Raw genomic sequence first — 27901 nt, forward strand, 5'->3', positions numbered from 1 at the left:
ATAGAGAGCGTAGCATATCGGAATGGTAATGATTCTCCTCTACCAGAGGGGCCGCTTTCGCGCCATTTTTAAAGGGGAAGTTAACCAGTAGGATCCAACCTAGACCGGAAATGACGTAAACAGTTGATAAATTGTCATAGCAACGAATACCACTCGATGGCTGCATTAAGACCATCGGGTTGCATAGTTTTTAACTGGAAGATCCAACGTTGCTCACGATAATTAAGAAGCTTCTGGGGATCACCACCACGAGTTGTCAAAAAAATACGGTCAATAATGCGCCCCCGAGGTTCCCGCCATGACATGGATAAAGAAGTGGGTGGAGTGCGCACACGCACCCTAGGAGGCCCTCAGGAGAAACATGGCGGATTGCCTTGCCATAGCCGTACCACGGATGCCGGGGAGAGCAGCTTGCAGACGCGGCGGTAGCCATCTTCCCGAGGCTAGTGGAGAAAGCATGAAGAAAGGTGAGGCACAGAGGTCGAAACTGTCTGAGACCGATGGACGCAACACTAGAAGCATCTTGCAGGGGTTCTACTTGAGAATCCACATGTATTGGGGATTCTGGGACTCCCTCTTGCGGAAGTAAAAATGATATCTTGGAAAAAGAAAGATTGTATGGTACCCTCCTTATCTTTAGCCAGTAATGAGGTAAAGTAATCTTTTACCAACTCTGCTACTTGGCGAGAGAGTTCTAATAATCGACAGACAGTTGAGACGCACCACTAGTTTTCCTCGTCTAAGCCTTGCCTTCTCGGTTTACTTTAGAATTATTTTTTTTTTAACACGCTTTACAAAAGGAGTAAACCAGCCTTGCATGAGAAAAAGGCTGGTAAGGCTAGAAGCAAGGGAGGGACAGGGCAGGGAGAGGAGAGGCTGTGGAGAAAAACAAAAACTGGCTCCAAAGCAAACTTCCTCTCAGAATTATTAGTTTTTTCCCTTTTGCCGCTCCTGCAGTCAAACTCAACCAGAACCCATCAGTGTCCGGAAGTGACTGTATGGGCTCACAGTGCTGGTCGAAACCAGTGACCTGGTCCAGGGTCTGGTCCCAGATCCACCAGTAAGCTGCTGCACCACCCATTCCTACCATCTGCTAAAGACAGAAAATACTGGATTCCTGCAGCTTGGCACCACCCCTAAGTAGTGGCTGGGATGTCACAGAAGGAAAACAATGTCTGCCTCCATCTGCTGGGTAGGGGGGAAAACAATCCACTTGTCAATGCCTGGACTGGTGTAGCAAGACAAGATGGAAAGGAACTTTTTCTCTTATCCTGTGTAGTGTAATCCAATAGAAGCCACTTATCTTTTATAATGTTTCCTAATACAGACCACGGGTGGGAGCCCTTTCAGACACCAGCAGCTTGATACTGTGGGAACCCTGGCTGCAGTACAGAATTCCTGCTCGCAGGGGCCCCTCAGTGTGCCGCACTATGAGCTGCACAGGCTTTGCCCTGAAGAGTTGCCAAGCCAGCACTGCCACACCCAAAAAAGCCTGCCTCACTCACAGTATCATTGCCTCAGCTTCTATCTAACCATAGCCCTTGCCTTGTATCCTCACTCGCCGTCATGCTTAGGCCACTTTGTATTGGCCCTCTATGTTCTGTGTGTCTGTCTTGTTTGTTCTGTTCTTGTGTGTGCGTCGGCCCTTTGTTTGTTTGTGTTAGTTTGGCTTAACTTGTGGGCACCCTTGTGTGTTTGTATCCTTGCTCCAACCCTGCCCTATCTTAGTGGGTGTCTTTCAGTTCCCCTGCCAGCATCTCCAGTAAGCTCCTTTTGGGCACCATCACCTGAAGGCTCAACCTGAGGGGGAGAGATGGCCGCTTAGGGAGAAGATCTGGTCCCGCACAGCTCATACCTGCAGAAGCCTGCTATCCCTGAGTCTACCACTGCTTCTAATCTGGGGGTTGCTCCTTACTAGCACACTGTGCCCTGACAGTTACACTAGAAATATAGAAACATTCAAAGCATATATGCGCACAAGTAGCATGCACGCACATATATGTTATTTTATAAATATTGAGCGTATATGCATATTTTCAGTTTTGCATATATATTTAAACGGTGGAAAAATGCCTTTGAAAATTGCTATTGAATCGTCAATGGGTTTTACCTGTGTTAAGCACATTTAATGTGAGTAAATGGGCTTCTGAAAATTGATACAATAATATGTTACATTTTCCTTCGAAAATTACCCTGAAAACAAAATGATAAAAAGTTTACCATCTGACAAAGAAACTGTTTGCCATGCCCCAAATCCAAACATATCCTGATTCTTTACTAGATTACTATTCCAAAATGTCTTAATGAAACAAAAGCAAAATTGATGAAGCCAAAAAAAACTTGCAAATCCCACATATTTAAATGGTTTGCCCCTGGTATTACTTGATTATTAAATGATAGGTCTGGGGAGGCATTTTAATGATGGAATACAGTGGGGACAGAAAAAATACCTGGTAGTTTACCAATCTTTAATGCTTTGGGGAAGTCTTACATTACAGATATAAATGATTTTTCTCTTGCCTCGAGACTGTAGTCCTCCAATGGATGAAATATGGAAAAAAAGAAATGCTCCTGGATTCGCTGCCAATTCTTCTTTGCATTTCTGAAGATTAGAAAAAATGTATGACTGTTCAGAAATGATTTAACTGCATGATAAAATTTGTAAAGAGGAAATACATAAGAACAAACATAAGATGTGCTATATTAGGTCAGATCAAAGGTCCATCAAACCCAGCAGATAAACTTGAATAAATCAATGTTTTCTATGTTTTTATAATGCCCCTCACCTCTAGTCTGAAGTGCCTCCAGTATCATGCAGCAACCCAGGAAAATGGCTAAACATTTTGCAGTTCCAGAGCCCTTTTCATTGGCCCTGCTGCTTGGACTTCCTGTAACACATCCTGATGACATCACATCCTACCTTGTATAAAGATAGCTCAGAACTACCACTTAATGACTTTGCATCAGGTCTGCTCGTTCTGCAGCACTAGTTGCGCCAGTGTGTTCATGCCTTTTTCCTCTTTTGCTCCTGTGTGTTCCTGCATTGTTCTTGGTTTGTTCCTGTGTGCTCTTGCCCTGACTTGTTGCATCCGCATGTCCTATTGTGTTCTCCCCTCTGACCTGATTTCTCATCGCTTTGTCCTTAGCCTGGAACTTGACTTCGCTTTGCTCTCTGCCTGCCTTGACCTCAGCCTGGTCACTGACGTCACTTACATCTACTTTTTTACCCAGCCTAAAAAGTCCTGCTGGCTGCAAGAAACTGTTGGCTCAACCCAAGGGGGAGTGGCTGGTTAGACAGAAAATTTAGTCTCATGAAAATCAGCTGCCACCTGTTAAAGCCTATCTTGTATAAACTTAACAGCAGCCCAATGGCTCATATTCTCATTTCACAACAGTCTTATTTGTGCCTTTACTCTATCAAGCTTTCCAAAACCTGTCCTGTGACGCCACAGTTTTAAGTATGTCCTTAATGACTGTGCATGAAATGAATTTGCATAAACTGGGTCTTCACTGTTTGCAAATATATCTCATGTATTTTCATTGTGAATAATAAAATACAAAAAACCTCTACACGTTCTAATGCCAAATTTTAATGTAGATAAATATGCCTAAACACCATCTAGTATAACAAATATTCTTAACATTATAGGACCTTCATAATAGGGTGGTACATCGCATCTGGCTCTGTAACTAATTGTTACAGGCCCTCTAATCATTTGTCCCTCTTTTTATTCAGTTTAATATTTTGGAATCAAGGCCACAATTTTTCCCTGTGAAAGATCACAGGATCATCGCCTTCTGAAGTCCCTACTCTTCATCCGAAACCAGGCGGTCCGGAGGAGAATGTGGTTGCAGAACATCCTCCACCAAAGGCATCCCATCAACCGAGTCTCCCGAAGACTCGTTTGCATCCTCTGACCGGGTAACCTGACCCAGGATTCCCCAAACCGTGGTAGCCTCCCTTGCCCAAGTCCTCTTGTATTTGATAGGGATGGATCCTTGGACCCCCAATCCTGGCAGGGCAGCGTCCCAAGGTCCTCCTGGCAAAATATGCCTTGGGGAGAAGGAGCACGAACTCAAGAGGAAAATTCGCCTGCTTCATCCCCATCCTGATCCAGGAGGTCCCCTCAGGACTCCTATCAAATGGGGACAGTGGTGGGGGATCTCTCCTCTCCCTGCTTCTCAGCTGATGCAGCAAGCGTGTCTAAAATGGCTACTGTTCCCGCTGAAACAGGGAAAGCGTGATCAGCTGTGCCAGCCGTCTCTGTGAATCCCGCGGAGCTCCGAAGCTTGCTCATGCCACTGGCAGCCGTGCCTGAGCACCCCTTGCCCTCGGGGAGGCATCGGGAACAGAAGCTGCCTTGTGAGAGGTGTGCCCGGGCCCTCTCTACACTCTGCACAGTGAGCGCTGCACAGCATGGCCCATGTCATGCTGCTTCCGACAGTGTGGATAACATATGGATAAGTTGATAAATTTATGCAGGCGGCATAGCCATTGATGTTTGCAGCTGAAAGTTGTATTTCCCCTGAGGAAGCCATATTGGAGAAACAAGGGCCTCTTGTAGGGTGATTTGTGAATAACTGACAACTTGGAAAATAAAGGGAGGGTTCAACACTGTTGGAAGTAGCATGATGTAAGTACTGGCCTGAAATATTAAAAAGAGGATCAACGTTTCAAGTGAAAATGATAGCTAATTGATGGATGAGGTCTTTTTCTATATGTTATATTAGATCTGTCTGCAGGATAGATTAGTGGTTGAAAAAATTATTGTGACCATGATTTTTTTCCATTGAGATTTGTTAACTGTATAATTGACATGAAGAGTTTATTAAAGTACTGATATTATTTTGTCATTTGCAGTTATATAACAAATATCAGATCAATACAAACTGTTGTGTTTGTGGCATTGTGGACCCTTGGTCGCAATGGAGATGACTCAGCCCACGAGGAGCCCCGTGGGGAACCACTGTGATAGGCTGACACAGATAGCAGACACAATATGGATAGTGTCTATCATGGGTGTTAAAAGCAGTCTTCCATTCATCTCCTTCTCGAATACGCACCAAGTTGTAAGCTCCTTTTAGGTCCACTTTGAAGAATATTTTGGCCCCTTGGAGTCTATCAAACGGTTCAGATATTAAGGGCAGGGGGTACTTGTCCTTGATAGTAGTCTCATTCAGACCCCTGTAGTCGATGCAGGGGTGTAAAGTGCCATCCTTCTTCCCTACAAAAAAGAAGCCTGCACCAGCAAGGGATTTGGAAGGTCTGATAAAACCCTTTTGTAGATTTTCTTGTATGTAAGTAGACATAGCTTTGGTCTCAGCTACTGAAAGAGGGTAAACTCTTATTTATTTATTTAAAGCTTTTTTATACCGGTATTAGTAGATATATCATATTGGTTTACATCAGAACTGAAGTTGGAAATTACATTAAACAGGAACCGGGGTTGGGATTACATAGGAACAAAGAGAAATAGCAAGGAACTGGAAAAGAAGAGCAATGGAATGTATAAAACTAACTCTTCCTTTGGGAGGTTCTGAATTTGGCTTCAGATTTATGGCACAATCGAACTCTCTGTGTGGCGGAAGAACATCAGCTGCTTGCTTAGAGAAAACATCCTGGAAGGAGGCGTATTGTGGAGGTAAGCCAGGTAATGATGGGGTAGTAGGCATGCAGATGAGCGGTAAAACTTCAGCAAGACACCGACCATGACAGTCTGGTCCCCACCGGGACAGTTTCAAGGTAGCCCAATTAAATTGTGGCATATGGTCTTGAAGCCACGGCAGACCCAATACCACTTGATGCATGGCTTTTTCCAACACTAGAAAAGAAATTGATTCTGAGTGTAGAGCTCCAGTGCGCAGGCAGATGGCCTGGGTGGCCAATGAAACTTCTCCAGGAAGTGGTTCTCCATGGATGGATGACAATAGCAGAGGCTTAGCTATTGGTGTGGTAGGAATCCTTAGATGTTCAACCAAGCACTTCAGAATAAAATGACTTCCGGCACCGGAATCAATGAGAGCGAGAGTCTGAAATTCAAGATTTCTGCAAAGCAGAGATACAGGTAGTGATAATGGAGGAGTAGGAGAGGTGAGGCCCAGGAGAATTCCTCCTGCAGATCCCAGGCCCGTCAGTTTCCTGGACAAATGGGACAGGTTTGGACTGCATGACCCGATTGGCCACAGTACATGCACAAGCCCATGCGCTTGCGATAATGTCTCTCCTTAGAGGTCAAGTGGCTATGGCCTAGTTGCATAGGCTCTTCCTCCTCTAGGAGTGCAGATGGTAAGCTGGAAGCAATAGGCCCAGGTTTAGGACGGTTAGCCCCCACTGTAGACTTGTGGACTCTTAGCCTTGTGAGTTCGATCGCAGATACGGTGGTCAATTCTCCCTGCTAGTTTCATCAGGGACTCAAGGGAATCAGGCAAATCGCGAGCCACTAGTTTGTCCTTTATGCAAGAGTTGAGACCCTCCATGAATATGGCACGTAAGCATCCAGTGTCCCAATGTAGTTCAGATGCTAGAGTCTTAAATTCAATAGCAAAGTCTGTAAGTGGCTTGTTACCTTGCTGACCAAGCTGGCAGCTCCCTGCTAGACCTCTGCTTCTTTTGACACTGCTGATCACCAGTTTCTACTGCAACAATTAAGTGATATCAGCATTGAAGGCACAGCTCTCAATTGATTTCAATCTTTCCTGGACAACAGGGCAAATAAAATCATCCTTACCCAAAGACCTCATCTTTGGAATACCCCAGGGTTCACTGCTTTCCCCCAATCCTTTTCAACATTTATATTTGTTTTATCTGTGACCTTATCTAGTCCTTCAACACTGAATGCCACTTTTGTGCAGAAGACATCCTACTCTGCATCAAGATAGGTCTGAACCAAACTGCTTCCATCACCAATCTTACAGCAGTAACCCAATAGCTTAAGAACAAGCTCAAACTCAACTCCTCCAAATCAGATCTCCTCTGGCTAAGATAACTCCCTTACAACTTAAGAATTCAGTGTGAATTCTGGGAGTTCAACTTGATCAAAACTTCACAATGGAAACCCACATCTCAAAGGTGGTAAGTATTTGCTTTAATCATCTGCATCAGATTCACCAACTTTGTAACTATTTCGATAAGCATAACCTTGCCACTGTGATACAAGTATTAATAAGCAGTCACTTAAACTACTGTAATTCTCTAGTCAATGGCATCTCACAATATGATCTCAAACACCTTCAATTTTTACAAATTGCAATTGCAAGAATCCTGGAAGGGGCCAAAGCAATTGATTACATAACACTTACCTTGATTCAACTAAACTTTGTCCCAGTAAAATAAAAGACACAATTCAAAACTCTCTACTATGTAAACAACTTGGCCCTAGAGTATTGCTCCCAATTCCTGCTCACATTCACTCCCACAAGAGAACTTCGTTCCTCCCAAATGGTCCTTCTTTCCTCTCCCCATCTAGCTTCCACCAGATTAACTTGCGCCACACTCTGTTTATTCAACTGCTATGCCTAAAACTATGGAATAAGATACCGCTACCCCTCACCTTGAGACACTGTACTTTACTTTCAGTAGTAGAGTTAAGTCTTGGCTATTCAGCCAGGCATTTCCTTATATCCACATAACTAACAACTGTGGTAAAGACCATGTCAGAGACCCCCTACTATCAACAATCACTGAAATCTAATCTTATAACTGTACCATTAATTCTTTCAGACCTCTTCTATTGACTACTTTTTCTACACTAGCTACCTGCTTTTCTTTTCAATGCTTTTGCACTACAGTATATTCCATTATCCTAGCTCTTGAATGTATCTAGTCCCTTATGACTACCATATCTTATCCTTCCCCTTAGATGACCAATACGCCCCTCCCCTCTCCTCTAATCTTATTCCCTCCCTTATTATGCCTCTCTTGTCTCCTTATGATCACTGTAACTAGGATAGTGAACTCCTATGTAAAATGAATTAAATTATAAATTTGATTGTAATCCACCTTGCATCCAGCTTGATAAAAGCAAAATACCAAATCTGAAAATAACCAGAGGAACATCAAGAAACCAAAGAATTATTTATCCCGATACAATCCTCCTATCTAAAGGCTGGAAGAGAAATCACTTTATTCAAATGAAACACTGAAGCAATCTTGTACAAAAAAAGGCAGAGCGAAAGGATACCGAATCCACTGCAAAAATTAAATAAGGATCTCTGCAAGATAGAAGAAGAATATCTGAATTGCAGGCCCTTTTTTTTTTTTTTTTTTAATATAAATTTTTATTTATTAAATTTCCAAACATTTCAAGAAACATCTTGAATGGGAAAAGAGAGAGAAGAAAAAAGAAATACATCTTTATATATCACGAAAAAAGGAGATAAAAGTTAAATTCTTCAGTCCCACCAGTCCACAATGTAGGATCCAAGGGCTTCGAAAGAGTATAGACCACAATCATTAAAGGAAATAAACCGCAAATTGTAAGGCAGATATATCAGCAGGCTATACATGTATATAGGGCACTCAACTATTCGAAGGAGTAGACTGAATTGCACAACCCACTCTCTGAATGCAACACTGGTTTACCACATAAGAATATTGGCGTAGATTTTCAAATGTACGCTCGATTTTATAACATGCGCGCACATGTTATAAAATCGGGGGTCAGCGCATGAAAGGGGGTGCACAATTGTGCACGCCAAGCTTTCTTCCGCCGTTCCCTACCCCCCACACCCCACCTTCCCTTCCCCTACTTCCCCCACCCTTTCTCTTATTTTTTTTGTTGTTTTAAAACTTACTTCAGCCCTGGGGCTGAAGTAAGTTGCGCATGCCAGCTGACTGCCGGTGCGCGATCCCCGGCACAGCAGCAAATGGCCACTCTGCCGGGAGCCTCTGACCCCACCCTGCCCCCTGGACTGCCCCGCCACCTCCCTGCCCCTTTTTGCAAGCCCCGGGACTTACACGCGACCCGGGGCTTTACACGCAGCATCAGGCCTTTTGAAAATAGGCCTGGCGCGTGTAACCTTTTGAAAATCCGGCCCATAGTTAATTGTGATGGAACAAGAAAAACATAAGAAGAGCCCTTATATTTCACACATGTGCATGGAAATTTTAAGACAAAGGAAGCCCCAATTTTTGCAGGACCCTGTGTCTTAATAACAGGAATTGTCTTCTTTTTTGTGTGGATCTCGACACATCTGGATATAGTCTAACTTTTAAATGATAGAAAGATTCAGCATGATATTTTAAATATTGCCTAAGAACCCAGTCTTGGTCCATGTTGAATGCAAAACAGGTTAACAAAGTAGCTGGTTGTGCTAAGTCACTGTCTGATGACTCCAATATCTGAGATACATTTATTGGGGAGATAATATCCATCCCCTCAGATTGAACCTGATTTTCATTCCTCCTGTAAGGAGGCATGTAATACTCTTTAGCAACAGGTGGTATAGCTGTCTCTGGAATTTTCAAGATTTCCATGAAGTATTTCTTTAACAGAAATATGTTGTATTTTAGGAAAATGTATTAAATGTAAATTCTTGGCACGAAGAATATTCTCCAAATTTTCTATTTTACTGTGTAACAGCTGACTTTCTTTAATTAATAAATCTTGCATCGGTTTATGGACTGAGATCTCGTTTCATTATTTCAAATTCTTGAAATATTACTTTGGATTCCTCCATTTTGCTAGACAACTTACAGTAGGGACAGGCTAGTGAAATTTAGATTATTTGCCTATCTCCATTTTGATTAAACCTAACTTTTTGCTTCTAATACATTTGAGGAAAATCATCAGTAAAATAGCTACTTTTTGCTCTAGATCGGGAATTGTTTAAATTGATAAGACTCATGCAAGTACATATATTCTACTAACCCCGCATTTTGCACATTTTCAACTTGTTGAAGACTAGATTCAATAACATCAGCCAATGTTTCAAACTCTCCTGCATCAAACTTTTTGCAGATGGCCCAGAGTTTCTTGAGAGCAATTAATGCATAAAGACGAACGCTGAAATTGTGATTAAAACACCACTGTAGAACCACCAGGAGGCCTTTCTTCAGAAGCTGGACCTAAGGAAAACAAATGTACAATTTTATTTAAATACTGATCCCTTTGGAAATAAAAAAAAAAACAAAAAACCTTATAGCCTCTTGCATAATTTTAATTAGCTGTAAGTATGTAAAATATAGCTATCCAAAACTAAAATTAAACAAGCCAAAACAGAGAGAGTTATTTAAAGTACTTTAGTTTTAATAAATACATGATACACCTTGGTGCTAAAATGATCCACAGCATGCTGTAATCTCTCAATTTTACAGCTTCTCATGTTAAGGACTGTTATAAGAAATGTAAAGACAAAAAACATCCCTAGCAAATCAATTTTAGCGTACCTGGTTATGAGTATTCTGAAGAATTGTGTTAAAGTGTATCAACACAGATAAAAAGGTGCAAATACTTGTTTTAAGCTTTTCTTCACCCTGAAAGAAAGAATATATCAGCACTTTTTATATTCACTGCTTAGAACAAGTTCTTGCAATAACGCAGTTTATAAAGGTTCCTAATAAATAACCTCTTCACCTGTACTTTTTGTATATTATCCAGTTAGCCCTCTTTCCTCGTTCATTGTAATTTCCTTTCTCAGTTACTTGTAAACTGACATGATGTGTCCTACGAATGCCGGTATAAAAAAGTGTTAAATAAATAAAATAAAAATAAAAATACAAATTTATAGTTATGTTGGTTGATGTTGTGTTGCTCTTTTGTTTGACTCTGAAAGGTCTATATTCAGTCAATGGCCAGAGATCAAGGCTAGCCAGATAAAGTTCTCTGACTAACTTTGGTGGTATATTCAAGTGAAGCCGCACTATTGAATACAGTCTGCTATCGTAAAGATAGCCAACTAAACTTAGCCTGCTAATTTCAGGACAGGTCCTTGAGCCAACCAGACTTACCTAGCTGGCCAAGTCATCCAGCTAACTCTGAATATCAGAATTAGCCGGTTAACTTAGCTGGCTAACAACTCCCTCCAGTTATGTCCCAGAATACCCTTAATATAGCAGCTAAATTTGACCCAGCAGTGTGAACAACTAAATTTATTTCTTCATGTATTTATTTATGAACTTTTAATATACCGACATTCATAGAACACATCATGCCGGTTTACAATTAACTCAAAGAAAGGAAAATTACATTGAACGAGGAGTGGGGAGAGAGGAGCAGGCAAGAAAAAGGGGAGGAGAGGATGGGTCTGGAGCGAGGAAACTGCAAGATAGATAAGGAACGAAGTTTAGGACAGCGCGGAAAGTAACCATAATAACTATAGAACTTATTAACATCACAGAATAAACTTACTAAAATCACAAAATAAGAGGAGTATATAATATGACTGAGTTAGTCATACATAGATAAAGTGCAAAGGCGAGTTCTGAAGGGAAGGTACTGTCTGGGATTGACGAGCATCTGGGTAGACTTGTGGAAAACCAATATTGAGTGCTGAGGAATTACCCTGAATTTACAAACTGGGAGAAGGATCTAGATTTATGGTTTATTCAGGCCTGTGACATTATATTGGGATTTTCTCCATAGGTGCATGTTACATTCCAGGTTTTCCTGTTGTATTCTAAAAAGCAGTTAAAAAGTTTGTAGAAGCATAACTTCATGCATCCTCAAAATGTAAAAGAAAAAACGACCATCAAATGTAGATGTTAAGTTCCTTAAGCTAAGCCAGCGTTTTCAAACTTAAAAAAGCAATGAAAACTAGTTTAAACTACTAATAATGAATAAACCATTTAATAATGAAGTTGTAACCAAAAGTACATACATTTTCTGTTAAAGTAGCCTTGACTCTCTTAATACTTAGGGGTAGATTTTTTAAAAGTGCGCACGGGCGTACATGTGCGCACGCGCAAGTTATAAAATCAGGGGGTGGCGCACGCAAGGGGGTGCACAATTGTGCACCCCCTTGCGTGCGCTGATCCATGCTGCCGTCCCCCGTTCCCTCCCCCCTAACCTGACCTTCCCACCCCTCCCCCTAGCCCTACATTAACCCCCCCCTCCAAATTTTTATTTTACCTTTTGCGCCTGCCGGCACGCAATCCTTCAACACAGCAGCAATGGCCGCTGTGTCGGAGGCCTCTTGCCCTGCCCCCGGACTGCCCCTTTAGTAAAGCCCTGGGACTTACACGCGTCCCGGGGCTTTATGCGCGTCGTCAGACCTTTTTAAAATAGGCCTGGCGCGCGTAACCTTTTTAAAAATCTGGCCCACAATGTGTAATTTATTTATTTATTTGTCTATTAGCTTTTATATATCGACATTCGTGGTACATCATGCCGGTTTACAATATAACTGAAGGAGGAAAATACAAAAAATGAGGGTGGGGGAGGGGTACAGCTAGGAAGAGAGAAGGGGCGAGACAAGAGAGGGAAAAAGAGGAAGAGGAGAATAGGAACAGTACCTGATGGAAAAACAACCAAAGAAGATAATATGTAACACTGCAAATTATACACTCAAAAAGGGACTGTGTATAACATTATACACTATATATAAATTATACACGCCAAAAAGCACTATATAAAACAATATACATTATCTTTAACTAGTACATACAGAAGACACTATATATGACATTATAAATTATACATTCAGAAAAGCAATTATATATAGTCTAGCAGGGGTTGCTATTGGGAAGGTAGGGTTTAAGGACAGGGGAAAGGGGTATATAACAGGTATAAAAGGGGGTAAAATAAGGAGGTGCAGAGATATGAGAGACAAATCGGAGTACAATTAAAGGAATAAAGGGAAGGCTATAAGTACGGGAATGACAGGGCTCTTTCTCTGAAGGAGTAGAGGGAGCAGGGGGACTACGTAGGATCCGAGTCAGGGTAGGCCATTTTAAAGAGCCATGTTTTAACCCCCGTTTTGAATTTCCGAATGCATGGTTCTAGTCGGAGCTCAAGTGGCATAGTGTTCCAGAGGGAGGGGCCTGCAATGGATAGGGCTCTTTCTCTGATGGAAGTGTGGTGAGCACATTTAAGGGAAGGGGAGTGGAGGGTTCCTGAGAGTGCGGTTCTAGTAGGATGATTGGAGGAGCGGAATCAAAGAGCATCCTCAAGCCAGGAGTGATTGTGGTTTTGCAGGGAGTTGTGAATAATGGTGAGGGTTTTGTATCTGATGCGGGAGGAGATGGGAAGCCAATGGAGTTCCTTAAGAATAGGGGTGATGTGGTCGGCTTTATGTGTATTTGTAAGGATATTTGTCATAGCATTCTGTAACATTTGCAGGGTTCTAATAGTAGAGTAGGGGATGCCTAGAAGTAAGGAATTGCAGTAATCCATTTTTGATAGCACTGTCGCTTGCAGGACTGTGCGGAAGTCTTGCGAGTGGAGCAGAGGTTTAAGTTTTTTTTTGAGGATGTAGAACTTGAAAAATCCTCCCTTTATGATTGTGTTAATGTGGTTTTTGAAGTTTAGTTGGTGGTCTGGGGAGACACCGAGGTCTCGCACGAAGAAGGGAAGAACATTTGAGGGGAGGGTGAGGTCATGAGCAGAGGGTGGCGTCCGGTCAGGGTGATTTGAAATGATGAGGAATTCAGTTTTGGAGGAGTTTAAAGCAAGGTGGAGGTTAGAGAGTAGGGTGTTAATGGAGGTGAGGCATGTTTCCCAAAACTTAACAGATTTGTTGAGGGATTCTTGAATAGGGACGAGGATTTGGACGTCATCTGCATATAAGAAAAACTTAAGACCAAGGTCGGAGAGGAGGTGGCAGAGCGGTAACAGGTAAATATTAAAGAGCGTGTAATACCAGACTTGAACTTTTTAGTAAAATTACTTACAATATTTTTGTTAGTTTAACAGTCAAAGCAATATTTGTTTGGCCGAAAGTTGTGTGCTGATGAACATTTACCTTGTTTGAGGAAGCCTGAGAGGGCTTTTCCTCATTTGCTTAGCCTCTCTAATTTTGTTTCTTTACCATGCTTTCTTTTGCTTGTGACTAGATTATCCTGCAACCTTTGACTAGTAAAATCTTAAAAATAGAGTTTCCACTCTTGCATTCTGGTAGACTGTATTAGCAACTCTTTTTAAAACAGAGAGAAGAAAGCTTTAAAAGTGATTTACAAAGTGTAAAAGCTGATTAACGCTGGTAAGGTGCTTTTAATCTTTGTAAGTCACTTGTAAAATTGTCCTGTTTTGAGCGCAGGTTTTCCAGTGGTGTGATTAAATTGAGTGGGGAAATTAGGCTCATAGATTGCATTTTCAACTATACATGCATTATTTTCTATTTTTTTTTTTAAAGTACTCTCAGAAACAGCAGGTGGCAATATCTGCAGATTCTTTCTACCTACAGCAAATTTCAAAGTGAATATATGAGCATACATTCACGTTAAAAATTGGTATAAAGTCTGTGGGTTAAAAGTACCCATGAATTTTTGTTCCAGTGTGGACAATTTGAAAATTGCCCCATCCACCTATGAGAGTTCCAGGCAGATATAAAACGTAAAAAAACCCAACCCCAAAACATAATAAAAACATACAGAGGTCCATATTCAGAAGCATTTCAGAGTCACTCATGTCCAATGTTGTATTATTGTTTGTCTAATGTGAATTATTATGAATGTATTTTTGTACCCTGCCCTGAACCAAGGAAGGGTGGGTAAGAAATGTTTTGAAATAAATAAATAAAGCAGCTCCCCCAGACTGGCAAGGAGTTAGCTCTGGGGTATGACAGCAAAGCACAGTGGCAAAGGAAACTGAGGTGTAAGGTCTGGACATGGAAGCAAAGCTGAGTGGCACAAAGACCCCCACCCGAGGTGCAGGGTGGTATTTAGATTTTCTTGTAGAACGAGTTTGCCAAAGATAAAAGATTCTTCTCACAATTAGTACATCACAATGGATTCTCTAATGACTGAGGGTGGTTTTCCAGGAAAGTAGTAAGGGCTGCTTTATTTAGACACCACTGCCCATATCACTTTGCTGCCCTCAGCCCGTTCCATTTCTGATTTTCTGGTTTAGCATGAAATCTCTGGCACTACGTTCACATTCAGAACAGTGAAATAGTTATGCTTGAGTATCTTTTGTCTTGTGCCAGTTTCTTCTCCTTCACAATGAGGGCTTCTTTGGGCAAAAAAAAAAAAAAAAATCAGTATAACAATAGCATAACAATATACCAAACCAAGAAATTCCTCTTCAGTTTCAGTGCAGGACTACTTTTTAGGTTTTTCCTGGCAGTGGCAGCACCAACCTGCTCAATTTTGGACACATTGTCCAAAATTTACTTCATCTGCTCTGACTTTCCCTGATCCTTACAAGATTGTTTTTGTCACCAGGGATGTGAAGATTACAACAAAAATTTAAGCCTGGATTTTAAAAGGGCTACACGTGTAAATTTCGGAGTTTACGTACGTGGCTGGGCCTTGATTGCCGTGTGCATTTTACAATGGGCTCGGCTACATGCACAAACCCTGGTATGTGCAGAAGTGCCAGCCGAGGGAAAAAAGGCAGTCCTGTTGTGTGGTCTGGGCGGGCCGGACCAGCACCATTAGCCGCTGTCCCAGGGAAGCGTGAGTTAGTAGCCGGCTGGCGCTTGCAGATGACTTCTGCTCTGGAGGAGCAGTAAGTATTAAAATAAAAAAATTATGGATAGTTAGGGTAGGCTTAGGGGCGGGGAGGAGAGGGGAAGAGGGAGGAAGGATAGAGTTAGGTGTAGGAAAGTACCCTCCCTGTCCGCTCCTTAATTGGAGCGGACTGGGAGGGAATTTGGGGGAGGGCCAATTGTATTACTATGAGTTGCTTTGTAAAATTCCCCCCTCCCCCCACATGGGCAAGTCGCGGGACGCCCACATGGATTTTAAAATCCAGTGCGCATGTATGCGCAGCCATCGGAATTTATAACATGCGCACGCCGGCGCACACGTTATAAAATTGGCGCGTCCCCTTAATATTTTGCAGTGGTATTGTAGTGCCCACTGCCCAAACTGTCTGCATTATTTCTCTGACACAGACAGGTTTCACAGTACAACCTGTTATGCTGCACACTCTGCCCTGCCCTCACTGCTCATTTATGCCCCATACTGCCTACTGCCAGGCAAACAGAGAACAAATGAGTAATCTCAAGTGTACCTAAGGCTTCAATCACCAGAAAGGAAAAACAGAACAGCAACTGAAAGCGAAGCAACACAAATCTGCGATGAGACACAGATATTGTGATGCAATGCTGTCTCACTGCTTTGCTTTTCTCTCTTGTGTGACGGGCTGATAATGGACTGACACAATGAGACTATATAATATGCGAAACCTTACCAAGAACTCAGACAGAGCGCAGAGCTATGCTTTCACACAGACAATGTCTTGAGAAGCACTGCAGAGCAAATCTCTGACACCCGTAGTCTTCAAGAACAGTGTCACTGTATCCAGCTTGCAGCAAAAGTCAGAGTAGCAAAATGCTTTGCTGTAATATGTCATTCCTCTCATTCCCTTCACAGCATACCCATCCTCCCCTTCTGTGCTGACTGCCTGCTCTACACTGTATCAATTTCTAATTGTACCCATTACCTGTTGCTCTCCCTATGATTTCTGAGTCCATTAACTATAATGGCTTACAGATATCTTTATATTTCAAATGAATGAAACGAATAGGATTTAATTTGTGGGGCCACTTAAATTCATTTTGGGGTCCCATTAAAGAAACAAATTGGCCCCTATTTGTTCCACTTTTCTATTTAATTTTCAAGTAATGCACATCCCTACTGATAGTCCCACAGGGCCAACAGGAAGAGAGAGAGTCCAGGGTAGGGCCAAGGTCAAGGCAGGCAGTGGTCAGGCGATTACCAGAGTTAGGCCAATGGTCAGGGCAGGCAGTGAGCAGAGCATAGTTGAGGGTCGTAGCAGAGGTCAGTGACAGGCAGGAGAGAAGTCCAGGTCCATGGCATAGGTCAATACCAAGGCAGGAAAATATAGGCTAAGATGAGGCTAGGCAAGAAGCAAGGAGGATGGGGTAAGGCTGGGCAGGCAGAATGAGGCAAGGCAAGAGGGGACAAGACAAAGTAAGGCAGCCTCAGAAACACTGGAGCAACACCCATGCTAGGACAGCAGGAGAACCTGTTGCTGAGGTGAGGGGTAAAGGGCTAAGTTGGTTTAAATAGAACAAGGAGGCTGATGTCATCTGAGCACACTGCATCCTGTTTCCCGCTGTGGGGCCTATATTACCTTAAGAAGACGTTAGTTTTGATTTTGACAGTTAATTTGTTCCCATGTAATACTTAATTATTAATATTCAATAGTTTCATAGTTAATGAAGTCAGCATATTCTGTAAAGTCTTTTCGGTTAATTGTTTTTACTGTGTTAAACTGTTATATGTAAAGCTGGTTGCTAAATTACTGTTTCACTGTAAACCGAGGTGATGTATTCCTTTACGTACCTCGGTATAAAAGAACCTATAAATAAATAAATAAATAAATAAATAAATAAATAAAATTATGCATGCACATGTGTGCGCACACAAGGGAGGCAGCAGCAACATAGCGATGGCGGCATAAGAGCTGTGAGGCATGTCAGCATCTTGGGGAGAGTGTGACTGGCCAAATCAGAGGGACAGGGGTTAACTAGTTTCCCGTGTTCTGCTACTGGTCTACAGCCAAATTATCTTGGGATGAGATACCTGAATGGCTAAAGCTCTTAACTTGAAAACTGTATCTAGTTAACATCACATTAAATTACATAACACGTTGCAGTTTCTTTACAATGGTACAAATCTGTTACAGAAAGTGAACATTCGAATATACTCACATAGCAGAAACAGTCCCAGAATTTATTAAGGAACTGAGGATATCTATGTAAGATTAATATAATGATCCATTCTATTGCATATTTCACAGAGGCTTGATTGTTGCTAAGTCCAGCCTGAAAAATCCTGTCAAGAATTCCATTCAAAAAATTCTGCACGAAAGAATAAAATTAAGAAAAATGTTAAAAATTCCATCCCACAGGTCAACAAAAACATAATGAAGGTTTTATTATACAAACATTTAAGTTATTTGAAAAAGGAAAAATGTGATGAGTTGATGCTCATTGCATTTACACGGATTATATACAGATATTTCTACATTCCATAATGCCAGTGGTCTCATGGTGGAGTAAAGAAGAAAGACTTTCCATCAGGTCACTGGTCATACTTTTCCCTAATCTTGTCTATTTAAATTAATTCTTTATTCAAAAGTTACTAATATAACCATAACACTTTTATACAGCCTTCCTGCAGATTCAACGTCTTGTTTCCATCTACAGTTGTATGCAAAAGTTTAGGCATCCCTGGCCAAAATGTACGGTATGTTCAGTCTCTAAGGGGCGGATTTTCAGAGCCCTGCTCGCCTAAATCCGCCCGGTTTTGGGCGGATTTAGGCGAGCAGGGCCCTGCGCGCCGGTGAGCCTATTTTACATAGGCTACCGGCGCGCGCAGAGCCCCGGGACTCGCGTAAGTCCCGGGGTTCTCCGAGGGGGGCGTGTCGGGGGCGGGCCCAGTCGTCGCAGCGTTTTGGGGGCGGGTACGGGGGCGTGGCCGCGCCCTCCGTACCCACCCCCAGGTCGCGTCCCGGCGCGCAAGAGGCCCGCTGGCGCGCGGGGATTTACGCCTCCCTCTGGGAGGCGTAACCCACCCACCCGACAGGGCCGGGTGGGTGGGTTAGGTAGAGGAAGGGAGGGAAAGGTGAGGGGAGGGCGTTAGAGGATTCCCTCCGAGGCTGCTCCGAAATCGGAGCGGCCTCGGAGGGAACGGGGGTAGGCTGCGCGGCTCGGCACGCGCCGGCTATACAAAATCAATAGCCTTGCGTGCGCCGATCCAGGTTTTTAGCAGATACGCGCGGCTCCGCGCGTATCTACTAAAATCCAGCTTACTTTTGCTTGCGCCTGATGCGCCAGCAAAAGTAGGCCAATTCGCGCTATTTGAAAATCTACCCCTGAGTGAACAGAAACTGACACAACCTTTACACAGTACAAAGTTAAACATGACATCTTTCTGCAGTTTTTAATGAAAATAAACAGTGAAATATAGCATGTGCAAAAGTTTGGACACGCTTGCAACTGATTCTTTATTTTTTAAAACATTAAGGCCCGAAAAGTAGATTGACTCATTAGGCCTTCAGTTAGTCAGGTGAAGACAATTCCATAGTTGAAAAAAATACTCTTCTACCCTCTCAGGTTGTAATTGTTCTTCTGTCTATTTTCAACTGTGGTCTAAGCAGCTTTCTGAGCATTTGAAAATGAAGATACTACAGTAATTCACTCTTACAAAGCAGGGAAAGGCTATTAAAATAAAAATCTCTAAATGATTCCAGCTAGCAATTTCAACTGTGGACTTGTGGACATATACTCCAGTGAGAGCTAAACGTTTCAGAAGACGAGTAGCCATGAACTGTGTGCTCTGATTTGAAGATAAGATCGGTTTTTGGGCAGTTCTATCAGAATTTTTTCTTGATCTTTCAGATCTTGCTTTGATCTCAATAGTTCCATGTAACTTCTACTGTTACAATTAAAAGAAAAATAAGGGGCCATTTTCAAAAAACATTTACCTGAGCAAAAAGGCCATCCGAAACTTGTCTACCCTGTAGAAGAGCTCATAGGGATCAACAACATGCCTACTTGAACACATGGGAAAAGGTGGGCTCAGACAGGGTTAAATTAGGAGAGGCAACAATGCTATCAGGACAAAAGAGCTTGAGCCAGCCACAAATTGGTGACCATGAGAGAATGGAGTTTTGACTCTGAGCAACCCTGTGGATGTGCATTCATTGGGCCATTTTTTTTCATGGGTATGTGCGCACCTCACAAATGTATGGTACGTGCACAAGTTACATGCGTACCATACATTTATGAGGTACGCATGTACCCATGAAAAGAATGGCCCAACAAATGCACATCCCTACTATATAGAAAGGAAGAGAGCAAGCAGAAAAGGCTTGCTTATTCTTCAAAGCCCAAACCCACAACTATACCCCTGAGAATCCATATTGCTTATCAGAGATTTATAAGAGGTTGCAAGGAACAAGCAGGGCTCCTGGCAATTCAAGGGCTGAAGGCCAAGACAAGACAAGACAAACTGAGTTGAGCCATAAGGGCTCTGAGCAGACCTGTGAGTGCTGTGTTAATTATCTGCCAAGTCGTGAGGATCCGAGACAGATCTATGAAATCCCAGAAACCCTGCCTTGCATCTTGAAAGTGCCTTGTATTTGTGAAGCAATGAACCCAGATACTCTCTCTTGCTTTGTACCTGTAATGCCTTAAACCTAGAAACTATAGCTTGCCTTGTACCTCTGGTGCCTGTAAGGTGAAGTAATAAATTCTTGTGGTAACCATGTAACCTGATCTAGACTGGACTGAAATGAACTGTGAATTTTTCTTCATCTGTTTAAATTGATATTGAACCCGAATCCCTTTGTTAACCCTGAAGAGAAAGAAACTATAATCTGATACTTAGCCCAGCAAATGTAAGCCAGGATCTACTTTATTTTAGTATGCACCTCAACAGAAATCAAGTCCAGGAGTGGAGTGGATTATTTGCAGGTGGCTCCAATAACCCGAGAAAAGTGCAGAGTGTTGTGTTTTTTTCAGGGAAAAAATGTCTGCAGAAAAAGCAGGTGCACATATCTGCAGGCACATTTTCCCAAGGCAATTCCTAAAGGGAGAGTATGCATGTACTCACTGATGCAAAGTCAATTCGGAAAGGTACCACTGGACTTTGCAACAATGCACATAGTTTTGAAAACTGCTGAACAGCTCTTGGTAAGGTATGACTCCAGTTTAATCTCTATTTCAGTGAAATTGTTAAATTTTTGACAAATTCTATCTGGTCTTTTGTTGGATTTATGTTATTACAAGTGAATGTTTTATTCTTTTTGTGCATTGCTTAGGACGTGTTAAGCGATATATACATTTTAATAAATGAAAATGAAATAAAAATGGTGTGCCTGACATAGAAAACTTAATTATAAGAACATTGTATACTGAACTATTTTAATTGTCACAATAAGAGAGGATCCTCCTTAACCAGAGTGGAACCAGGCTGCTGGCACTAACCCTCAAAAATGAGATAGAGCAGCTTTTAAACTAGATAAAGGGGAAAGCCAACAGTCACTCAGAAGTGCATGGTTTGGAATGAGGTATCCTTGAAGGATACTAACAAATCAGGGAAATTAGGGCTTCCTGATAGAGAGGTTGCAATAAATGCTAAAGTAGCCCAGGTGCCTTTAAGTTAAGAGCAGGCAGATTCCAAATTACCCCTGTCAAGTGCTAAGCAGATTGTTAATGCAAACAGAGAGCACACTTTGAAATGTCCGTATTCAACTGCTAGAAGACTAAAAAATAAGATAGGAGAGTTAGAATGTATAGCACTGACTAAAGAGGTAGATATAATTGGCATCTCAGAGACCCAGTGAAAGGAGGATAACCAATCAGACAGCATGATACCAGGGTACAAATTATATCGCAATGATAGGATGGATCAAATTGGTGGATGGCTGGCACTATATGCTAAAGAGGGCATAGAATCGAACAGGATAAAAGGTCTGCAGGAAACAAAATGCATTGTAGAATCTTCTTGGAGAGAAATTCCATGTGAGAAGGGGAATGGAATAGCAGTACTACCCTCCACGTGGCCAGAATGAACAAAGCGATAATGAAATGTTAACAAAAATTAGGGAAGCTAATAAAATTAGCAACACAATAATAAATGGGTGATTTCAAGTACCCCAGTACTGACTGGGTAAATCAGGACATACTAAGGAGGTAAAGTTTCTAGATGAAATAAATGACTGTTTCATGGAGCAGTTGCTACAAGAACTGACATGAAGAGTAACTATTATACACTTAGGGGCAGATTTTTAGAGGAGCGCGCGGGGTACATTTGTGCGTGCTACCCGGCTGTCGCGCACATGTTATAAAATCCGGAGTCTGTGAGCGCAAGGGGGTGCACACTTGTGCACCTTGCGCACGGTGAATCCGAGAGGAGCACCGATGGCTTTCCCTGTTCCCTCCAAAGCCGCTCCGTAATCGGAGCGGCCTTGGAGGGAACTTTTTTTTTGGTCCCCACCATCTTTCCCTCCCTTCCCCTATCTAATCCACCCCCCAGCCCTAACTAAATGCCCCCCTACCTTTGTTTCTAAAATTATGCCTGCCCAAGGCAGCTACAGTATCTGAAGATTGGAAAGGAGGCAAACATAACTTCCATTTTCAAAAAGGATTTCAGAGGTGATCTGGAAAATTGGGCATCCAAATGGCAGATGAAATTTAATGTGCATAAGTGCAAGGTGATGCATATAGGGAAAAATAACCCATGCTATAGTTACACAATGTTGGGTTCCATATTAGGTGCTACAATCCAAGAAAGAGATCTAGGCATCATAGTGGTAACCCATTGAAATCATCGGTTCAGTGTGCTGCGGCAGTCAAAAAAGCAAACAGAATGTTGGGAATTATTAGAAAGGGAATGGTGAATAAAACGGAAAATGTCATAATGCCTCTGTATCGCTCCATGGTGAGACCGCACCTTGAATACTGTGTACAATTCTGGTCGCCGCATCTCAAAAAAGATATAATTGCGATGGAGAAGGGACAGAGAAGGGCTACCAAAATGATAAGGGGAATGGAACAGCTCCCCTATGAGGAAAGACTAAAGAGGTTAGGACTTTTCAGCTTGGAGAAGAGACGGCTGAGGGGGGATATGATAGAGATGTTTAAAATGAATAGAGGTCTAGAACGGGTAGACGTGAATCGGTTATTTACTCTTTCGGATAGTAGAAAGACTAGGGGGCACTCCATGAAGTTAGCATTGGGCACATTTAAAACTAATCGGAGAAAGTTCTTTTTTACTCAATGCACAATTAAACTCTGGAATTTGTTGCAGAGGATGTGGTTAGTGCTGTTAGTATAGCGGTGTTTAAAAAAGGATTGGATAAGTTCTTGGAGGAGAAGTCCATTACCTGCTATTAAGCTCACTTAAGAATAGCCACTGCCATTAGCAATGGTAACATGGACTAGACTTAGTTTTTGGGTACTTGCCAGGTTCTTATGGCTTGGATTGGCCACTGATGGAAACAGGATGCTGGGCTTGATGGACCCTTGGTCTGACCCAGTATGGCATTTTCTTATGTTCTTATAACAGATCAGTGAGCCAGACAACAGTGCTGGGAAAAATGGTTGAAACTATTATAAAGAATAAAATTACTGAACATATAGTTTAATGGGACAAAACCAAAATGGATTTGGTCAAGGGAAGTCTTGTCTCACCAGTCTGCTACATTTTTTTTTGAAAGCATGAACATGTGAATAAAGATGAACCAGTTGACAGTGTATCTAGATTTTCAGAAATATTTTGACAAAGTACCTTATGAGAGACTCTTGAGGAAATTAAAAAGCCATGGGATAGGAGGCAATGCTCTATTGTAGACTGAGAACTGGTTATAAAATCGAAAACAGAGAATAGAGGTAAACTGTCAATTTTCTTAAAGTAGAAAGGTGAATAGTGGTGTGCTCCAGTGTGACCTGTACTAGGACCACAGCATTTTATTTATTTATTCTATGCTTTTTATTTAGACCAGTTTTACACACACTCGCTAATAGAAATGTTGCAATTTCACAGAAAAACCTTATCACTGATATATATGGAAAAATAATTCATAAGAAATCATAGCCTTTAGCCCAAAAATTCAAACAAGAATAAAGGAGGAAGAAAAAAAATGACAAAAAAGAAACCAAAAGATATGAAAAAGAAAAGGAATGGCACTAGCAGAAGATCAGGAACCAATTCAATATCTCAATTAACCCCCATTATCATTATCTCCCCCAGCTACAGCAGGACCACTCAACTTCTTTAAATATAAAAAAGCTCTCAATTGCTCTGGTGTTAAAAACGATTAACTTGGGCATATGTCACAAGGCATTTACACAGGCAGTGCAAGAAAAAAGTGGCACCAAGATCTTCAGTCTCCTGGTGCATAGCCGAATAAGGATTTTTTTTCTTCTCCTGGGTTAATCTAATAATATCTAGAACACCTCATGAACTCCTCAGTAACCTTTTAAAAATATGTATGAAAAATCAAGTCTAAATCTTCTTTAAATACAAGAGATGCCAATAATTTAGCTCTATCAGATTCTACAGCACCAGTTCTTCCCAAAACGTCCCCTGAGTTCCGACCATCAAACAAAGCTGAAGGCAATCTTCTCTTTACAGGTAAATAATATACTTTATTCAATGGCGGGACAGCCAGAATCTCAGTGCAGGCGTAACTCGTGCGCGCCGGTGGCCCGCTGGCACGCAATCACCCGACCTGAGGGCTGGTCCAGAGGCCTTGGCCACGCCCCCGGGACTTGTGCACGCTGCCGAGCCTATGCAAAATAGGCTCAGCGCGCGCAGGGTTTTTTTTTGTTTTTTTTTTTTAAGGGTTACGCGCATAACTTATGCACGTAACCCTTTTAAAATCCGCCCCTTTCACGCACAGAGCCGTGCTGCCTTCCCCCTTTCCCTCCCAGGCCGCTCCAAAATCAGAGCGGCCTGTGAGGGAAATTCTCTTTCCCCTAGCCTGACCTTCCCACCCCTTCTCCTAACCTTCCCCCCCCCCCCCCCCCCAGCCCTACTCTAAACCCCCCGGACCTTTGTCTTACCTTTTGCACCTGCCTCTGGGCAGGCGCAAGTTGCGCACGCTGGCAGCCTACCGGCACGCGATCCTCCGACACAGCAGCAATGGCTGCTCTGTCGGAGGCCTCTGGCCCCGCCCCCACCCCACGACTTACACGCGTCACCGGGCCTTTTTAAAATAGGCCCAGCACGCATAGGGCTTTTAAAATCCGGCCCTAAATGTCTATGAATCAGGATGTCATCCTGAACCAGGGAGACATTAATCACTTTAACCTCTATCTCACATCTCCAATATTCTCTTATTAGACTCCAGAAAATCTACTTCTTGCTTTTTAGCCAACATTTTTACTGATTCTTCCAAAGAAGTTATATCCTTTGAAGTAGCAGAAACTGAAGAATCCAGCTGGATCAAAAGAGCCCAGATAGTGTCCAATATTTCAACAAAGAGTTTAAGTAAAAGGGATAGGGCCAATCGATCTATAATCACCAAGAGGATCAAAGAACAGTAGACAATAACTTCTGTTGAATCATGACGACCCCGAATTGATTCCAAGACAGAGTTCACGCCTCAGGAAACCCCAGCAGCCACATAATCTCCTGCTTCTGCAGCAGCTTCTTCATGTCTCACAACTTGCATTGGAACATTATCAAGCAGTGACAAGTCTTCTCCAGTACCGGGATGATACAAAATTATTCAAAGTTGTTAAATTATAAGAGGTTTGTACAAAATTGCAAAGGTACCTGTGAGACTGGGCATCCAGATGACATTTAAGACTAGATTCATCAAACTATCGCATGTGATAGGAAGAGGGGTGTGTTTTATGGTAATAGCCTATTTATCACAATGTGCGCTATCTTAGCGCTTCACATAGGTATTACCACAGAGTGCAATAACTTTTTCGCACTTTGCGATAATACCACAATTATTGCAGTTCCTACCTACAATCATGGGGGAGGGAGAGAGAGAGAGAGAGAGAGAGAGAGACTAAAAAGGCCATAATGCGAGTTGGTAATTAACCCCCCTTAATGTGGACAAGTGCAAAATGATGCATGTAGGAAAGGGCAACCCAAATTATAGTTACACAATGCAAGGTACCACAATGGAGTTACCACCCAGGAAAAGGATCTAGATGTCATTGTGGATAATATGTTAAAATCCTCTGTTCAGAGTGCAAAGGTTGCCATGAAAGCAAACAGAATGCTAGGAATTATGAAACAAATGGAGAACAAAACAAATAACATCATAATCCCTCTGTATTAGTTCATGATGAGACTGTACCTTGAATACTGTATGCAATTTTGGTCACTGCATCTCCAAAAAGATATAGCAGGATTAGAAAAAGTTCAGAGAAGGGTGACCAAAATGATAAAGGTGATGGAAAGATTCCTCTATGAGGAAAGGCTAAAGAGATTAGGGCTTTTCAGTTTGGAGAAGAGACTGCTGAGGGGTGATAAGATAGAGGTCTATAAAATGAGTAGAGTGAATCAGTTTATTCTTTCAAAACGTACAAAACTAGGGAACAAGCAATGAAGTTACTAGATAATACATTTAAGACAAATAGGAGAAAATAATTTTTTGCCAATGCATAATTAAACTGTTAGTATAGCTGGATAAAAGGTTTGGACAAGTTTCTGGAAGAAAAGTCCATAAACTATTAATGTGGACTTGTGGATATCCACTTCTTATCTTTGGGATAAGCAGCATGGTATCTATTTATATTTTGGGATCCTACCAGGTATCTGAGACTTGGATTGCCCACTGCTGGAAACAGGATACTGGGCTTGATGAACCTTTGGTCTGACCCAGTATTGCAAATGCCATATTCTTATGTTTACGTTATATTGGATGATTGCACTTTTCTTTTGTAGGCCAATTACAGAAAAGTTGTTCACTCAAGTTTGTGTTACTCATATTGTGCAAAAGTTAAAATTCTACTGAAAAAAAAATATACTGTACCTCATCCAGTTTTGGAAAGAGCACCAACAGTATCTGCCACAACCTGTTTTTGATCCTGTGCTGCAAAGAATTCCCATAGTAGCGCATTTTAGATCTGGATACTAGGTCATCCTGAAAAAACATTCAAGTTAAAAAAAATTTCAAAACACGCATAGTAAATAGAATTTGTGCAGAATTTGATAGAATACTAAATCTTCGGATTGAAATGATACGTGAATAGACTGTTGTTTTACTTGGCACATCCAAACATTACTAAGCCAATTCAAGAATTACTTCCTTAAAAAAAACTGTCAACTTTTGTATTAACTGCTCTCAAAAACGTTCGGCTCTAACTAAAGCATCTATTGTTTCAACCTTTAATTCGGAACTACTTCATCTGTGTATCTGAATGTGCACCAAAAGTAACAATGCTGCTGTAAGAATTGACATAAAAATGATTTATGAAATGTATACACTCCCTTCAGTGTTGTTCAAATGTATTTTTTCACAAAGAGAAATGAAGAGATGCTGGTCTTCTGAGGAATGGTAGTTTGCTGCTGCAATCTGTATCTTAACCATAGTGACATTCATTTCTCTATAGGTTTCTTTTAATACAAACCTAACAATAAACAGAAAATGTCTGCAAGGGCTCTGCAAACTCAGATAGTACAAATGACTGCATATTTCTAGCTTTCAAAAAGGGAGGGCGATTTCAATTTGTAATGGATACACTGATCTGAATTTGGGGAGATAGAAACAATCATCCCTGGGCTCACCTGCTGGCTCAGTGGAAGTATTGTGCACTGCTTGGAGGAGGGCCCCACATTCTCCAGTCTCCAGGTTGGCCAGGACTGGGGACCCAGTCAGCATGCAATGGCGACACCTAGTGGTGGGATTTAAAGCCCATCATTGCAGGGCCTCCAGCCGAGGACAGTCGCTGCAATGGCAGGGCTAAGTGAGTGAGGAGGTGATAGAAAGTAGGAGAAAACTATCCCTGGCTAGGTGCCAATGAAGTTTTATGGTGCCAGATCACAGCTCTAAGTCTGACTGAGCAAAGGAGTAGGAGGGAACTGCTGAGTCAAAAAAAATACCTTCTATAACCAACTGCTTTTCTAAAATTATTATCCCATCGTTTGAGGATTTGATTGTGTGTTTTACAAAACATTAATTTTTCATAGTAGCCATATTGATCCTGGAGACGAATGAAATCTTTGTAGGCTTGCAATACCTTTCACTGGACCAATAATAATAATAATAATAATAATAACAAAAAGACACTGCAGTACCAGATATTATTATGGCAACATGTCTGTCAGGTAGTCATTGCTATACAAGAATAATTTTGTATA

General features: G+C 41.8%; 1 protein-coding gene across 1 annotated transcript in view; it reads right to left on the reverse strand.

Annotated features, from left to right (window-relative positions):
- The window catches only part of LOC115087120 (probable methyltransferase TARBP1), a 421872-nt gene that overhangs the window by 35070 nt on the left and 358901 nt on the right, over window positions 1–27901 (reverse strand). Inside the window, exons 21-25 of the mRNA XM_029593877.1 lie at window positions 26574–26684; window positions 17779–17928; window positions 10388–10474; window positions 9870–10066; window positions 2521–2602 (exon numbers count right to left, since the gene is read on the reverse strand). Of these exons, the coding sequence (XP_029449737.1) occupies window positions 2521–2602; window positions 9870–10066; window positions 10388–10474; window positions 17779–17928; window positions 26574–26684 (627 nt within the window). The remainder of the gene's footprint in view (window positions 1–2520; window positions 2603–9869; window positions 10067–10387; window positions 10475–17778; window positions 17929–26573; window positions 26685–27901) is intronic.

This window comes from Rhinatrema bivittatum, chromosome 3, assembly GCF_901001135.1.
Source record: "Rhinatrema bivittatum chromosome 3, aRhiBiv1.1, whole genome shotgun sequence".
Classification (NCBI taxonomy): domain Eukaryota; kingdom Metazoa; phylum Chordata; class Amphibia; order Gymnophiona; family Rhinatrematidae; genus Rhinatrema; species Rhinatrema bivittatum.